Below are 18,520 nucleotides of genomic sequence, written 5' to 3' on the forward strand. Positions count from 1 at the left end.
TATCGAACTTTTGAGAGAGATATGATGCAATACTATAAAAATTTCATTTATATTTATATAATCAGGGGATCCAAATCACTGATCAAGACAAAGTCATCAAAACACATTATTCAATCCATGCTTTGGAACCCCTCAGAAAGCATCAACTTAGTTATTTCTTTAGGAATAATGATTCCAATTCCGAGGAACCATGTTGTGATCACAATAAAGATTCAACCACAAAAGTCATGGCATCTGCACCACCTCTTTCCAGAAGAGAAAGGGCCAAATCACACTCATGCCAACCTCTAAGACCATTAGCCAGCCTTCTTAGAGTGTCCTGTTTCATCTCCGGCACCCACGTCGGAACAAAACCAACCAACAGGCTCGCCAGGCATGATACGTACGCTTTAAATGTTGCAGGATCACATCCAAGAGTGACATTGCCATCTACAACACGGGCAATGAAGTCCATGTGTTTATCAACTGTCGCCGCACGCCTGGAAGAGAACAAGGAAGTATATGCCGGGGAGGTGTCACCGACACCCCACACAAAGGCACCAGAGAGTACAAGCATATATGCCATCGCGTAACCTTCGAGAATGCGGGCAGTTGGACTTAGGTCTTGTAGCTTGCCTTCTGTTACTGATAGCAACGAGGTCGGAAGTGTCTCTTCGTATAAAACCTGGACGAGTAACACCCCACCAGCTATACAGAGAAGGCATGCACCAACTGTGGCCACTTCTCTGACTTGTGCTGCTGCCGTAGCAAGTGAGATTTTGCTGGATTTTAAACGCGCAAGCCCTCCACAGGACCATGATCTTCCTAACTCGTGTGCGAACTCAACCACTAGCTCAAGAATCAGATTGGTTACAAAGTGAGTGTCATGGAAAGCTCGGCATGAACGTAGATACAGAAATCCGGGGGCTATGGGAAGCCGAACCCCTTGGTCGGTGAAGGCTTGGCCTAATAGTCCATTGACTCCTCGACGGGATGTCATGTGAGAACTTGAAGTCGGGGATGATCCGAGAAAAGATGAGAAGCAGCTCCTGACAAGCTGGGTAATGGCTTCCTTGTCATAGCTGAAGGGAGATCGCGCACATGAGAAGACTATGAAGTTGTGCCACCTGCGAACCTTTTGAGACCATAAGGAACCGATAATGGGCATGCTAGGCCATGCGCAGCCTGATGCACAGTTATCCAGAGCTGGCCCAATGACTCCATGGATGTATTCTAGGTTCTTGTCAAGCTTAAATGTTATTGTCAAACTGACCAAGGCTGCCATTGGAAGTGGAAGCATCACCGACATTCCACCTGCAAAATCATGTTCAGTTTAAGTTAATTTTATATAAATCTTCTTAAACTGTAACCATATAAATAAGTAATACACAACTTGCATGAGCTTGCTAAAACCAGAATGAACAAAGCCTGAGAAAAACTTAAGTTTAATTTAACCAAACTCTGATAATGTTGAACTTATATTAACAATTTTCATTCAACTGCAGCATTTACAATTATATTCAATATATAGAAAATGATCATATCTGGTGACCAAGCATTTGTAGAAAAAGAAGAGAATCCTATCTGCGTCTCCACGATAATTATATTGTGAAAACAATGAAGAAGGCGGATTATCAAGCATAGTGATTACTGTCAAATTGAAAACATTTGCCTGAGACAACTTCTAGAGACACATGCAAGTCTTCCGATAAATAAAGAAGTCTCAAATTGAAGAGGAAGAGGAAGATGAGAGTATCAGTTATGGATGCCTATATGATCTTCCACTTGATTTTTTCCGTTCTACTGTATATAATGGAAATATTCTGAGGGATCAGGAAATTCATCAAATGGATAATTGAACCAAAACAATAATCAAACCCAAGATATTTCTGGAGAACTTTCATTCTTCTATCCAAAAAACAGACACCCTTCTTTCATTCACACAATCCACGGCGAGTTGAATACATATGCCTGCTCTTCAATAAGAATTCAGCCTTTGCACAATTTTGTTCACTGATATAAAATAATTCATCACAAATTTGGTTTGACCTTGTGCAGAACCAATAAATTGATATGCTCTGCTAACACAAGCATGAGTTCCTAAACAAATACGCATATAGAAAGGTTGTAAACAACGTAATATTACAATAAGATGCAACTAAACACATTATCTAGGGTTTAATTAATCAAAAGCTAAAGCTTATAGGATGAGAGACCTAAACTTATATATATTCATATACACTTTTCCTAACTAAACCAGCATGGGACTATTATTTAATCTAATACACATGACCTGTCCAAGTTAAAATTTAATTCAAGCAATCACAATTAAAAACATGCTCCATCTGAACTAACAACTAATCTTTAACACATGATAAAATTTCCAAAATGACCAGCATTGACAGCTTAGTATTCTGATGTAGAATGATGCTCTCAAGGATTTAATGACATTGAAGAAGACATAGTACACGAACTTAAAGAAATTAAATGAAAACAGACAATTAAAATCTTATATTCTTTCACAATTTCAACCCGGCTGATTTCTAAGGTCATTCAGAAGGCATGCACTTAGTATAAATCAATCCATAAAGAAAAACAAAACCCAAGGAGCAGACTCGCATACCTGCATGAAAGCTGGGAACATGAACCCCAGCAGATGTAAGAATTTCCTTCACCTCTGATTCGATTAAGAGAAGGTTTGCTGCAGGACTAGGCCAATCAGTGCCATTCATTGAAACAGGTTTCCAAATGCCACGGGTAATTTCTGCTGAAAAATAGCTTATAATGGTGGCTAGCGAAGCAGGAAGATAATCCACAAGATCCCGCAAGCCTGCATTAATATAAACAGGTAAGCTTTGAAGAGCCAAATGTTCATCTCACAGAAGTCCTGAATGGTAAATGTATACAGTATGCTACAATTAAATCTCTTAAAACAGAAACAGCAAATAATGCAAAAAAGCCTCATAATGCTATAAGGAATGCTATGTTAATGCCATAATAGAAATTAGAAGTGTGGACGATATTAGAGTAACAAATAATGACACATCAGCTTAATTTGGATTTGCATGTATAAGCCTAGGTCTCTCATTCTATTAGCTTAAACTTTCGGGCCGAATCTGTAATATCTTTTACAATGGAGCTGCTGACCAAGTTGACCACCTTGACTTTGACTGAGCTTGTTTGGGAGCCCGTTACTGTTCATATCTGCTTGTTAGGGTTGACTCTGACCAGGTCGAGACTGAGGCCTTGCACCCAGTGGGGCCCAGTCCCATTGGATGCGGCCGATCTGTCCGCGGGCCCGGTTGTGGGGCTGGGACGTGACAGAATCAGCCTCAGATAATACAATTGGTTTGCTGCTAACATAAGAAAGCATCCTTGAATTATTTGCTTTCTGAGTCTATGAAAGATTTGTTAGGAAAGAAGATATAGCCTATGATGCAAATTCTCTGTGTTTAGTTCCTTCCACATGGAACCTTAAATTTGAGTACTAATACTACTAATCATCAGAAACCAAGTTCATCTAAAAGAAATTTGGGGGAAAAACTTCTGAGCACCTCAGATCCCACACTCCTACAAGTCTAAGTTAAATAGAGAAGTAGAAAGAAAAAATAAAGAGCCTTCATAAGCATATTCCCATAATGGCCAATATTACTTACACGGGCATCTGTTGAATTAAAATAAATAACTAGTGTGAAAGCTAAACTTATAGACATAAGTTTCAAGGAGAAACAGTAATAGAACCACACCTATATTTAAACATAACTCATATTAGTACTAATATTATTATTAAAGGAGAGCTATATGAGCATCCAAGAACCACACCTATATCTAAAAGTAACTCATATTAGAACTAACATTATTAAAGGAGAGCTACATGAGCATCCAAATATGCATATGTATCCTGGCTCCAATGTCTAAAAGATTTTTTAAGCTCCCAATCAAAGCATTTAGAAATTTTTCTACAAGAAAACAAAATCATCAATCTTTTGACAAGTACAGGGTTCATCTTCACCATTCCTCATAACACCATTCACCTAGTCTCTCCATTTTCTTAGATCAATTATCAATTTCCATCAGTTTGGTCACAGATGTAACTTGCATATCATGAAATAAGACATTTCACATATATCGAGATGATTAAGCCCATATTTAGGCTCAAATATGTACCAGAACATTTCATTAGTAAAATACGTTCAAACATGAAGATCATCGGTATACCAATGACCAATATGTAGAAAATCTGAAGGATTGACCTGAAGAAATGCAAGAATCTAACCAGTAATTAAGTCACGGGAAGAAAGCTTTCCATGTGCACATGCAGTCAAAACAGCTTCAAGAACAAAGGGAATAGCTTCCAACACCTCCCATGCAGGAAGCAAGGGCATGTGACAAGTATCTTCTGCTGAATTCCCAGGTGAATCAGTCATGCAGCTACCAGATGTTGATGCAGGGATACTGGACATGGTTGCTCTATTCGTCATTTTTCGACAAAGCATATTCAGAATCTTATTGGCCACTTGATGAACAGGATTTTTGCTACACAACCCCGAGAGTGTTGACGCTACACATGCTTGATTCTGGAAGTACCAAGAACGCAGCTTTGGAAATGAGTCGATATAAACAGGTTGGCCTGATGAAAAATTGAGTGGATCAGCATTGCCTAGAGTTTTATCTGGGAAGGCGGGATTTTGCAAACCAACACGACTATTGTGCATTAATAGGAGATAATCCAGAGTTAGTTCTAGTCTGATAGTCGCCCCACGGCCCCCTATACAGTGTTCCTGAGGAGGTCTGTAAAATTTCCACAAACGAATAAGAAATAAAAACGCACACGAGAAAACTGCATGAGCAGATGTCTCTTCAGAAGTGCTTGATTTGTGACTAGATGTTGGTGGCAATGATCCAAAAGTCTCACAGAGTGGCATTAAAGCTGCTGCAACTTCTGGAACCTGAAGACATGATCATAAAAATAAATGTCACACACTGGAAAACAGAAACAATGGTGACACATTCAAGCACCAGCATTTACATTTGTTCATATGCAATACACTACTGCATATCATCTTATGAGTCATAAAACAGAAATCACAACCAAATGATCTGGAAGCAAAATGTTTCAAAAAGCTAGGCCAAAGCCCAAATAATCATCAGTATGTTATACTATAAGTAATGATACCTATATGTTATGCAAAGTTGGCTATACCAAGAAGATGAAACAATAAATTAAATGGAGGAAACTGTTTAGGTAAAAAAAATTGCATAAAAGTGTATAACGAATAGGAAGTTTGCTTACCGCGCCATACAAAGATAGTATATGAAGAATATCAATAGCAGAAATACCAAAAAGAACTGCATTTAGCATAGACATATAACCAATTAAATGACTTCCTGTCCCCGTCTTGGAAATTCCAGGTGGAGCAGGAGGCGAGAGTAACTTGACCACAAAGGATACCACATACTCCTGTCACAATCAAGCCACTATTTAGTAAGTTTCCAGCAGACTAGTTGAGGGATATGTTATTTGTGAAGATTCTTAACTAAATTTTGGCTTTATTAAGAAAAAAGGAAAGAAAAAAAAACATAGCGTCAGTTGATCCTAAAGGTAAAATGCTTGGTTTGATACGGTTGAGCAGCCAGTATTTCTCACCTGAATGTTCCAGCCACGGACAAGAGTTGCACCACACAGAATCTTAGCAGCGGCAGGTTTCTCCTCTTCTGACCCATTTAGTGCAATATTATATAATTTCTCAAGTTCAGCTATCCTAAAGCCAAGAATGTATGGAACTTAGAAAGAGGGGTAGTGTTCAACAAGTAAAGAAAAAGAAGAGCACTCTATATATGATTTACCAAAAATAAAGTAAAAAAGTTTTCATATAGTTGTACCTTGAAGCAGGGGTTGCCATAAGATCATTTTTTAGTGAACTAGATAGAGGGGTTCCTTCCATGAAGGTTAACCAAGGTGATTCATTAAAGGACGAGGACTCTTTTGATGGTGCAGAGGCAACCACATAGTTAGGCCAGAAGTAGGCTGATGTATCAATGAGTTTCCTTGCAATGCAAGCTTCGACTATTAGATGAAGCATGCTCCCAACTGTGGTATTAGCAGTAAAATCAGCACAGGAGAATTAGAGAGAATGTACTTCAGTAAAAACAAAGATAGAAGCAGGCTAAAGCAAGTATTGGATGATCATGAACTACTTAACAAAAATGAAAGGTGGAATGAACAATCAGGAATAATGCAGACATCTTAAATGAGATCAGATTACGCATAATTGAATTTCCAATGTACTCAGTCAGATTAATAGAACGTTTATCAGTCTGTAAATTCAGATCCAGCAAGTTCCTCATCTGCAAGTATCAGATTAGAACTCTAAAGCTGTGCTCTCCACTTAAAATTCGGCCAACTTAGAAAACTCAAATGATGAGGAGTGATATGTGCTCTGTCAAATAGAGAAAATATATATATAAGCCCATGGAGAACTCAATTGCCACAGACTTCTGACTGGGTGCACACGTTTAAGAACATATATCATGCCTTGTTCTCCAGAAATAATATAATAGTACAATTTCATCATATCAAAAATAGCAATAAATGGTATAATCAAAAGGAAAACCTGCATTGACAGAAGCATTTTGACTGGTATTGGTATGATTGCCACTCCCATTCTTAATGTTGGAAATGAAAGATGCTGCTTTTGTTGCAGCATTATTAGCTGCAGTGACAACATATGGGGGAGGTGACAAAAGCCCAGAAAATTGAGACAGTAACTGAAGTGAAGAAACCAATCCATTTCTTCTTGAAGTGTAATGATCTCCTTCAGTTCCATGTTCACTACCATTCCTTGTACTGCTTGATTTTTCACTATCTTCTTTCAGGATAGAAAGGATTGCCAAAGGAACAATAGACAACAATATGCATAATCTGGAGTCAAGATGTGGCATAGGTCCTTCCAAAGGCTCACGCTCCTGGAATGAAAACAAGAATATTCACCGAAGTGTCAGTGGGATATTTAGTTGAGTTTCTTCGGAGGCAAAAAGATAAGATCAAAGACAAGCGTATCTCAACTCGTTGCGTTAATCGAAGAGCTGAAATCCAGAGAGCCAGGAACGTCTCTTGCCAGCTAGCCCGATTAATTACTTGAAGCGTCCTGATCAATTCTGTGATGTAGTTTGAAAGGAAAGGTCAAGGAAAGGTGTCCAAATTTAGGTTTTCTATAAAAAACAAAATAATGTTTCAAATATAAAGAAACTTTCTTCAAGAAACACCTGTAAGTATTTCGAGGGGAGAAATAGCATGAAGAAGTTTTCCATCCATTGCATTCTCCAAGAAAACATCAAAGGGAACCCAACAAGCAACCCTACTAACACCAGAACTGAGGGAAAAATGGGAGTCATGAGATCCAATGTCCACCAGTCCAAGAAGATGGTGCTTATCTACGTGGTATGGCCCACTCATAGCTTCCTTTACATTTGCAGATACCTTAACCAAGAGTTGATCTGCACTGACTAAACTCTGCAACGCTGATTTCTGAGCCTCAATATATTGCAGTTTCTGCAGCAGGCTGTTGAATCTTTCAGGCCTACAAATTGCAAGCTCCTGAATTAGTAAATTACGAGACAAATACAACCTAATAATTGTATCAAGGAATCTTAAACAAATAGGCAAAAAGAGAACATTCATTATTTCATATTTTTCCTGTAAACATGTAATTAATTCTTTAAAGACAACAATAGCAAATGATAAGTAGAAGAACCTCCAGTTTAGCATGCATGACGACTTCAGAAGCTAACACAATCATCAATGTTGGCAAATAGCTTTGATTCTGAATGTAGTTGAGACAGAAATAAAAAAGAAGAACAAAAGTTACAGATATTTTATTCACTCAAGAATAGCAATAGCTCGTTAATGACTGATACAGACATAACAAAATATTTTTTAAGATTCGAATATATGCACTAAAAAATCATCCACGTCTAAGCTGCTAGTGTCGTAGTCCAATTCCAGGAAACATTTTCCCACCTATATGCATCCATTACACTCAATTGCAATTTAGGAAACAATATTTTCCAGGATAATAGAACATGTCTAATCAGTTTGTGGTAGAAACAAGTCCTTTTTATCCTAAAATATAATAACTGCTATAACAAAGCAAACAAATCAGGAACCATATCAGCAAACCAACTAATTGTTCCATAGTAACCATCCAATATGGTTCAAATTTTCATTCTATAAATCATCACAGCATTGCTCAAAAGCCAACAAATCAAATCATCTTGTCAGGAAGTATGAAATATACTCAGGAAAAGGTTATATTTTTATAATTTCCAAGTACTGAGTGCTAGACTACTGCATACATGTTGAAATAAGCAAGACGAAGAAGCACTTTAGCTTTCTTATCTGCAGTGATTTTTGCCACCACGTCAACAGCCATTAAAATGTTACTCCTACGTAATTTTTCTCGGTGTTCATTTCTCCTATCATTTAGACTTCCTTTGCAATCAATATCCATAGCTTGCCATCCATCACTAGCAAATAGAGTATCATGCTTCTCTACAGATACTGATTTCAAACCCCAGTCTTCAAGGGCACCATCGATTAAAGTTGTCACAGTACTTAAAACAAACAATACCACCATGTGCCCATAGTCCATGCATTGAGACCCAAAATTTTCAAAAATTTGTAGAGCATCACCAACAGATTTAACAATCCTGCAAAGTTCACAAATTTATCATTGGAAAGCACTCTATGGTTGGCAAAAATAGCATCATCGAAGCAAAAAACATAAATTACAATATGTATGAGACAACTTCAGGTTGCACAAGCAATCACAACCTAATTCACGATTCCACTACAAGATGGAAGACAAATTGCCCAAAGATAAACATTTTTGAACAGTTATTCAGACAACACTACTTCACGATTCAACATGAAGAAACAAAAATAGACATACCAAAATCAAAACTCCAATTCAAATTGAAGACTGAGAAAAAAATACACACTTATCTCTGCAAGGCCCCGCCGGCACGGCCGGTGGAGAGAGTGCGTACCGACTCAAGAGCTCGAGATACAATCTGTACGCCTCCGGCTGCGCCTTCCGATTGGGCACCACCCTGAGCCCCAATCCAAGCGTCAACAAAAGGCCGCTCCGAACAAACCGGAGGAAACAGATGGGAAGACAAACCTGCCAGTGAGGAGAGCAAGCGCGTGGAGTGGCAAGACGAAGCGAAAGACAATGGCTTGCTCAAGTAGTTTCCACATCGAGGGGGAGGTGTTCAGCGAGCAGACAGCGGCGACAATAGCGTGAGCTAGCTCTGGGCTAGGGAGGCCATCGACGACGCTTCGCGCAAGGTCCATGGCGACCGCCAGCGGCGGCTCTCGCCGGTTTTCGAGGGCCTTCGCGGCGGCGAGCACTCGGAGCTGCACCTCCGACTCCATCTGGATTCTGAACGCTCAGCAGCGCTCTTTTTGGTACCAAACGAAGAAGAAGAAGAAATGGACACTATAATTTTATATTTACATCCCTATAAAATCTTCAATTTATATCTCTATGATAAAAAGAGAGAATAATTTTAAATAAAAATGAGAATAAAGAGAAAATATTCATAGTTAACTTATATTTACAAGCTTATATTTTTTTTAATTAAAAAAAAATAAATTGTATAAATAGCTTCCTTTATTCGCTGATGAAGCATAAATAGCCCAAAAAAATATTTTAGTAATATGTGCTTATACATTCAATTAAAGAACCAATTAAAATAATAGGATTTTTTTAATTTAATTTATATTATCAAAATTGGAACAATTTTTATAAATTGTTCATTTATAAGATATTTTGATTGTTATTTAATATTCTTAAAATAAATTGATATGTTTTACAGGGAAAAATGATTTTATTAAGCTTATATTTCTGACAAACATTAATTGTTAAAATGAAAATTATATAAAAGAAATTGAAAATATAAGAATTTATCACAAAATAAAACAATATAAGAATGTGGAACTTTGCTAAATTTTATAAAAACTGACTGTGCAATATTAAGATATTGCAGGGGTGTATATGTGAAGATCGTTTTGGGTAGCGTTAGAATGTTAGTTGCGGGCCTTACTGTGGGGCCCAAATTACATTGATAAAGATCCATAATGGATTGCGTACCGGGTTCGATCATCCTCAACCGTTGTTGGTTTGAGAGCCGGAATGATCCTCAATATATAAATAAAATTAAACAATATTTATTATTTTCAGATGATATAAAATATTATTGGGATTAAAACGAAATTTATTCCGTACTGAGAAATTATTGGAGCAGTTGTGTAGTTGAGTTTGAGAGATTTTTGGTTTCTTTCTTCTGATTTTTTTTAAACAAAAAAGAGATTCAAATTCTCATTTGGACCAACGGCCTTTGGGTCAATTAGTATCGGATCCTTTGCATAGAGTGTTCGTTTCAGAGAGGACCCCAGATCGAACCTCATGTCCTACACAAGGTGAAGGCACGTGGGTCGGTGTTGAGCCTTGCTCCCCACACGTGCACGTCCCTGCGTTCTGGTGCTTGTCGCTTTTCTCAAAAAAAAAAAAATTCTCATTTGGGATAATGTTGGTAGCACTCATTTATTTCTAACTTTTTTTTTTATATTTTTTTATTTATTAAAAATTTATCAAGTGGGCAAATTTTATTTCATATGGGTAGTGTTTCTTTTCATGAAATTAGACAAATAAGAGACGTGCAGGTATAGAACAAGCTCAACAAATGGGTCTCCCCGTATGAGAGTGCAATAATTGAATGATTATTATGATTAATTTTATATAAAAAGCAAATTAGTAAAATACACATTACATTAATTTTATGATGAATTTTTTTTTGTTTGGTTGGAAGGAGGAGTGAGGAGAGATGTAATATGTATTTTACTAATTTATCCTTTATATAAAATTGATCATAATAATTTTTTATACGTATCCAAAATTGTTTTATACTTAATATTAATATTTAGTAATATTATTTGTGTAATAATATTATTATTATTATTATACAAATAATAATATTTTTTTAAACTAATACTAAAATTATTCAATTTTTTATATTTGCTTATTTTTTTATATTATTATTATTAAAAAATTATTATTATTGATCTTTAATTGAAACATTAAAAAAAGGTTTTTTAATAAATGAGGATATAATGAAAATTATAGAAATAAGTGAAAAGTAATATTGATATTTTATATTATTTAATAAATAAATAAATAATAATAAACATTCACTCCTCCAAAAGACCCCAATTTGGGGGAGTGGATTATGAGGGGTGAGGAGGGTGCCTCACCCCTCTCACCCCTTTTCACTCCCCCCAATCAAACAACCACTACACCCCCAAACACCCCCTCACCCCTCTCCACTCTTCCAACCAAATAAAGAGGGAGCACTTCTCCTCAATTGTAAAAAAAATTTAAAAATCAATAAGTATTTGTGCTCTCATGTTATGTGGGTTTTGAGATTCAATCTTAAGCCATTCTTGACATTCTTGAAAATAATAGAAGAATTTCCCTTAATCAGAGGTTTTTGTTTTAATATTAAAATTTTTATATATCTGTGAAAGCCCATGTTTTGAAATCCGGATTGACCCGACCAGTTCAACCCGGTTGAACCGGACCTGGTAAAAAAACCGGGTCGGATTAACCCAATTATATTATTATATGTTTAAAATTAAAACTTTAAACAATAAATATATAAGTATATGGGTTCCTAAGTTTTATTTATTAAATTGTATTGTGAAACTTAAAAGCTTGTATTGCGTTACTTTTTAATTATTATTATATTGTATTTTGTTTGAATTTGTATTTAGAGTATTAAATTGATATTTATAAATTATAAGAAAAACTATTTATTTGTTGAACTTTTGTATTATTTTTTTTTTAATTTTTTTTAGTAATTTATCACATATTATTTTTGATATTTTTATATAATTAAATTTATAAAAATATAAATTATATTTATGACGGAGTTAATCGGGTTCAACCTCGATTCGACCATGGACACAAAACCCAGAAGCCATTCTCAGTCATACCCCTGGTCGGGTTTCAAAACATTGGTGGAAGCTTCCAAATTTTGATGTCAAATCCTTAATTATTTTTAACATTTTTAAAATATGTTTAGGGATTAAAATGATAATATTATATATTTTTAATATGATGAAATATAAATATTTAAAAAAATTATTAGATTATTATGAGCAGTCTAAAGGAAAATTTTGTGAAATATATTTAAGAAAAAAAATACAAATAATTTTAACAAAAATAAATAAATGTTTTAGTTAAACCATGAAAATCTTTTCTTTATTTTTAATAGTCAAAAATAGCTAATTTAACACGTGTCTCCACCATAACCGTAGGATATGAGTTAGTGATATATAGTCATCCGTTCACGAAGAATCCCTTTTCTAGTTCCCGCTTCGTGGTTTATAATATATTTGAGCAATGGGGAGAACGAAGGGTAACGAAAGGTCTCTATGAGAAACCCTAACCCTATTTTTCCGAAGGTTTGATAATTCCTATCCTTGTTCCCCCATTGTTTCATTGTAATTCGAACTCCGACATCTCATTGTTATCACATCTGATTGATTTTGATAGTTTCGGTGGGTAGTGTGGTAAGATAAGTCACTCAAAAAACTCACTCGAAGATTGAACACACACACACAATCATGCAAGAGAAAGAAGATAAGCACATTGGTAACCTAGTTCGGCACAACCTTGTCTACATCTGGGGGCCAGGCCCGGAGAATCAATCCACTAAAAGAGGCTTAAGAATAAAGAATACAACACTTTCTCACTCTCTCTCAAGACAAAGAATACCCTCTTAAGATTGACTGATGCCCACTCTCCTTAACCCTCACCACTCTCACTCTGTGGTTCGTTCTAAATCTTCAAGCAGGATATCTTATATAGATGCACCGACATCCAAATAAACCTTCATTTTTTAGAATTCTCCGCAGCTTCCTAACTTGGACACTTTCCAAAGTTAGATGTTACAACACCCAGTTGCAACATGCCCCACCTTATTGAACATGACTGAGTTTTAGCCGATTGCACCCGAATCTGTGACCTTCAACCTTCCAGGCTCTTTTAGTCCACCTTGTAGCAGTTGACTCGACTTGAGCTCCTCCTATCTGCAACTGCTTCCTTCCTCACGTCATTTCAGAAGGTCACCCTCTCCTGAGGGACGCGCCTACCAATGCACACACAACCATCTTACCAAAGATGGTCACCGACGATCTCCCGATCTTCTTTCCAAACTTGGTCCAAGTTTAGTCTTCCCAAATGATCTTCATTTGACTCATGGAAATATTGTTACTAAACTTAATCTCATCTTCATCCAAGTTTAGCCTTCAATATCTTCAAGCATAATCTCCAATCATCCATGGTTGGATCTTCAAATCTCTAATCATATCTCATGCAATCTTCAATCAATCTCCACATATGATTAGTCTCCTTGAATAGCTCCGCCCATACTTAGCTCTTGGATCTTCATTCAAATTGTGTTGCTAAATATGGTCTTGATAATCACCTTGGCTACACCTTACCTTAGTTTGTGTCTTCAAATATTTTCACACCAAACTAAACTCCATGCTTTCTTTATGATCTTGAATTCTTGATAATGATAGAATATTCCTTTCCCTCTTTAATATAGATCTTTCTAAAAAAGAGATCTATCAAAGATATGATTTATCATCCCAGATCTTACCAAAGATAGATAAGCATACTTTAAATAAAACTTGACTTTCTTAAAGAGATCCTTTAGACTTGATGTACTTTCCAAAAATAGTTAATCATCACATGACTCCATTGAGAGGAATATCTTCTAAACGTGATCTTCACCTTGATCTTCTAACCCTTGTATCAACATTTTGCCATATCATCATCTTAGTCATTACTTCCCTTGCTGAGTCATCATAGCCACGTCACCTTCCTTTTGCCATGTCATTACTCGGCTTGTTATATAATACCAATCTATGTCATCAGACTTAACAGATTTGATGTCTTGTGTGTGGTTGTTTGCTTGATATTTTTTTTTTGGAGATGATTTTGATTGATTTTTTAGCTATATTTTGGAATGTTCTTCAAATTTGATCTGATAGGATGGTTGCTTTATGTTCTTTAAATAAGATTTTCATGTTATTTTCTATAGTTTCTTTTTATGCCCGACATCATTTTGTCGTAACTTTAACTTTGATCTCCAGTTATTTTATTTGATTGATTGAAGATCTTGTTTTGGCTGTTTTGTTTGTCTTTTATTTTTTTATCATTTAATTGAAATTTTTGATTTTTAGCTCTATTTTGAAATTTTCTTGTGATTTGTTGGGTGTTTAGTTCATGTTTTGCTTTTTAAGATTTTCATGTTATTTTTGATATTTCCTCTGCCCGTAGCTTTGTTGTAATTGGAATTTCTATCTCCTGATTGATTGGAGGTCTCCTTTGGTGCTTGTTTTTCTTTTCATTTTTTGTGGGAAGTTTTTTCCTCATATAATGTAAATGAGGGTTTTTGTTGAACTTCATAAGGCTATTGTTAGGAGGGAAGCAGCCGGTATTGGTACATCTGTTCTTGGTGAGGGAAAATGTAAATCACCCATCTTTGATCCTATAATTATTTTGTTCTTTATTATCTTTGATGATTGTGTCATTTACTTGTTATCATAATCATTGCATCATTATTCAGCACCAAATCCTGTCTTTTATCAAACTAGATTGCATTTATATATGTCAATATCTTTTTAGGCCAATGATGTATATATGTATGAGAGTATCACCAAATAATACAGTTTTTCTTAAAATATAAACAATTGGCGTGCTATTATTTTTTAGCAATCATATTTTTATTGTTGCATGAAGCCCAATCCACTATCCGGGGATGAAAGTATTTATTCAATCAAATTTTATTTTATTTTTGTTTTCCTCTCAGGATTAATGTGAGATTTACTTTGTGGAGCAAATTTACAGAGCTCAAGATTGCTCTTCTAGTTAAGAGGAGTGAGTTTGCTCTAGAGCCTATAATTGATAGGTTTCCATAAAAAAAATTTGAATAGATTCAAAATCATGCTTTGATAATTATTAATTTCAATATCATAATATTATCTCAGTTTCCATTCCATTTTAAGCAAGTGGTGGTATAACTATTCCCTCTTCATTTAAACATTGAGTTAAAGATTTATTAGCTTGTAGAAGGAACATCCTTTTTCTGATTTACATCTCAGAAGGTTAATGCCTTTTATCAATAAAACTCTTAATTACCCTCCATCTTCTCCTTGATTGTGAATTTGAGTCAAATATGCAGATTTTAATTCTTTCATTATCTTTGCGGTTGCTGATGTCGTATCATAGAGAAATAGGGAATTGTGTGTAGGCACACTTGCTTGCGTGACTGTTCAGTGGCTTGTCTTTGAAATGGTGGCATATTATTTGTTTAGTTTTATTGTTCACGTTTTGATAGTTTTATTAGCAGTATCCTTTCTGTGGTGCAAGTCTTCATCATTCCAAAGGTCAGTCATTTTCTTAAACATTCTTATAAGTGGACATCCCTTTCCCGAGGCATCAATATCTGCTGTATGTGGGAAATGCATTGACTTCATAAGTAATTATTCTAGAGAAGTGATTTAATGTCTTAGTTTAGTAGTTTACCATTTGGGTTATTCTTCTAGTCAAAGTGTGGGATGGGTGATGTCATGACAAAATAAGATTCTAATTATATGACATCTTAATTTGCTTCATGTTTACTTCAAAACAATGAGTTACTAGCCTGACAAGCTTCTTTATATCTGCTCATGAATTAGTATATTGATTCTTTTAAGTTACAATTGTTTTAGTTTTTATTTCTATATCTTTGTGTTTTTTGTCATGAAAATTTAAGTTGTCCCCCCAAATAATCATTTACAAAATCTGCTTATTTAGATCTATTGGGAAAGGGACATTTATTGCTCTCATAATTTGTTAAATGCATCTCTTCCAAAGCTCCCAGAACTAAAATTGTCTGATGAGTTGTGTTTAAAAGCAGCTCATTCTATCAGATACAAAATTCATGCAGCTTTAGCAACCTTCCAATAGTTTTCTTATGGGCAAGATTGGAAGAAATGTATGATGGCATAATCCAATTAATGCCCACTTTCTATTGGTCTTTAGTTTCCTACTTAATTTCTAACTTGCCATGATCTTCTATGCAGATGATTTCTATCTTGTGGGCTCTTTCTAGTTGGTCGTTGGTTTAGTTTCTTGACTCTTTCCTGCATTGATAACTCATGCACTACTTTTTCATTTGTTACTTCCTTATTAAAACTGATTTCCACTAAAAAAAAGTCTTCCTACTATTTGTTGGATAGAATGGTAATTAGATCTTTCTCTGACATTGTTTTATGAATATACAGGATGGTGTAATAGCCTGAATGATTGCCTAAACATTATCGAAGAAAAGTATAATAGGAAGAGATTTATAACACCTCCCAATTGGTCGTCATTTGAGCCTAATAATGGTCTTCTTTAGGTATTGTTGCGGATAAATAGTCTAGTTTTGTGTGAAACATCCATGACATATGGAATAAGAAATGGATTTTAGGCTGGGATTTATTTTCTTGTAAATAGAAAACTTACTTTTCTGTTTTGGGAAATACAAAGTATGATCTCACATGGGCTAATTATTCATTAACCAATGCTTAATACATTATGCACCCTTCTGATCTCATTTCTCACTTGCTACTATTTGTTATTAGATTGATTTTTTTTTTTCCCAATTCTATTATTTCTTTATTACCTAATATTGAGATTTCTATTCAAATATGTTGACTATTGGTTGACTTCTAGAAGTCTGACCTAGTTTGTTAGCGTACATGAATGTGAATTTACAAAAGTTGTAAGAAAGAAAAGTTGAAGGTCGGCCATTAGAAATAAATAATTGGAGTGAGAGTATATTTTATGTGCTTTGAAAACCTAGAGAAAGGTCAACTATGTAAATCTGTGTGCACTTGTTTTCCTTCCCCTTGTCTAATTTTCTTGTTTTGTTTAACACTACAACAAATTGACAGAGTTTATTATTATTATTATTATTATTATTGTTGTTGTTGTGTTGCTTTGGGCCTTATTCACATTACTTGACTCTGAGAGAAAATACATAATTCATGTGGACACCGCTAGTGAGTAGGCAATGGTTGAAATTAAGTAGAACTACGTCATGTTGAAGGGTTAGACGGCAGATCCCTCCAAATATTTTTAATTTTTAATTTTTTTTAATTTTTTAATTTTGGATAAAAAGCGGCATTCATCTCTGGATAAAACTCTACTTTAACCTAGACCATCAGAATTACACTCTAGATCTTGTTTATATATATGTGTAGTGTTAATAATAATACCTCAACCCTTTTTTTTCTTAACAACCCCTTTTATTTTTTTTTTAATTTGACAAAATTACAAATGACAAGTTAAGGGTGTGTGTAGTTTTCTAAATATACTATATTCTCTCATCTGTCACAGGGGATTCAACCCTTCATCTTATCAATAATGTGAATAATTTTGTATTTGGGACTTAATGTCAATAAGCCGTGAGATTGTTGCCATTAACCATCTTTTCAAATGCATCCTTGTTTATCACTATGCAAAAAATTACTAGATTGATAACATTCTGGTTAGTTCTTTGATATGGCGATTAGTTATATACTTTCTTGTTGATATATAGATTTCTACTTTTTGTTCGTTCAAAGAAACATTAACAAATGCATACCATGTCCTCCTGCCAGTCTTGCTAAGGCTTTCATCATCCATGACTCTTTCCTATCCTTTCAGCCATCTAAAAGTCAATGACGTTTGAATATTCAGTATGTTTGAATATTGATCTTTTAGATGCAAGGATGTGAAAGCATTGCTGATGTTGGACTTAGTTGGAATGAATTGAAAATTTATTTTTTAAAAAAATGAATTTGCATTAGTGGGACAAAACAAACTCACTAAAAAGGTTATCAATTTAACTAAATCATTTTCAATTGTAATTGTGTTCATCCAATTAATGGTTAATACTAATAAAGAATTTATAATTCTTTATTACCAAAATTCTTAATGTTTTAAAAAAAATTAATTGCTCTCATTCAACATATAGTCCTATTTATTTATTTTGAACAAATATGATACGTATAGTATTATCAAGGATGTGTACATAGTCGTAAATTGAATATCCGACTGTGTACCCTTATTCAGTAATACAGAATTTGGATCATAAACCTGCATTTATAATTAAATATCCATTATTATAATTATATTTAACAAGACTTGAACTTTATGTTCTAAAGTCTTTCTCAATAGGACTAATGTTGTTTGATTGAAGCTTATGTCTAAAATTTAAACAATTATGAATAACCCAGCCAAAATTTCGTAATTAAAATTTCAAGTTATCTAAATAAGAATAAAGGAAACCTATAATCTCCGATCTCCTATTATAATTACTAAAAGTTAAATTAAAAAAAACCATTACAAAACAAAATAAGCAAACATAATCTCCGATCTCCTATTATAATTACTTAAAG

At 34.7% G+C, this 18,520-nt stretch overlaps 1 protein-coding gene across 2 annotated transcripts; it reads right to left on the reverse strand.

Annotated features, from left to right (window-relative positions):
• Positions 1 to 22: 22 nt before the first annotated feature.
• Positions 23 to 9,442, reverse strand: LOC120273357 (mediator of RNA polymerase II transcription subunit 33A-like). 2 transcript variants are annotated; one of them, XM_039279985.1, is made up of 12 exons: positions 9,162 to 9,442; positions 9,028 to 9,090; positions 8,335 to 8,688; positions 7,246 to 7,559; positions 7,046 to 7,137; positions 6,594 to 6,945; positions 5,863 to 6,070; positions 5,627 to 5,741; positions 5,273 to 5,440; positions 4,256 to 4,928; positions 2,603 to 2,809; positions 23 to 1,293 (listed from the first exon to the last, which is right to left on the reverse strand). In XM_039279985.1, exons 1-12 carry the CDS (start codon positions 9,413 to 9,415, stop codon positions 200 to 202), a joined length of 3,894 nt encoding a protein of 1,297 aa, XP_039135919.1. In that variant the 5' UTR covers positions 9,416 to 9,442; the 3' UTR covers positions 23 to 199. The 2 variants fall into 2 exon arrangements, with proteins under 2 accessions (XP_039135919.1, XP_039135918.1); XM_039279984.1 differs by having other exon boundaries at positions 8,980 to 9,090.
• Positions 9,443 to 18,520: the final 9,078 nt, after the last annotated feature.

The sequence above is a fragment of the Dioscorea cayenensis genome, chromosome 12 (genome assembly GCF_009730915.1).
Source record: "Dioscorea cayenensis subsp. rotundata cultivar TDr96_F1 chromosome 12, TDr96_F1_v2_PseudoChromosome.rev07_lg8_w22 25.fasta, whole genome shotgun sequence".
In the NCBI taxonomy this organism is placed as follows: Eukaryota; Viridiplantae; Streptophyta; class Magnoliopsida; order Dioscoreales; family Dioscoreaceae; genus Dioscorea; species Dioscorea cayenensis.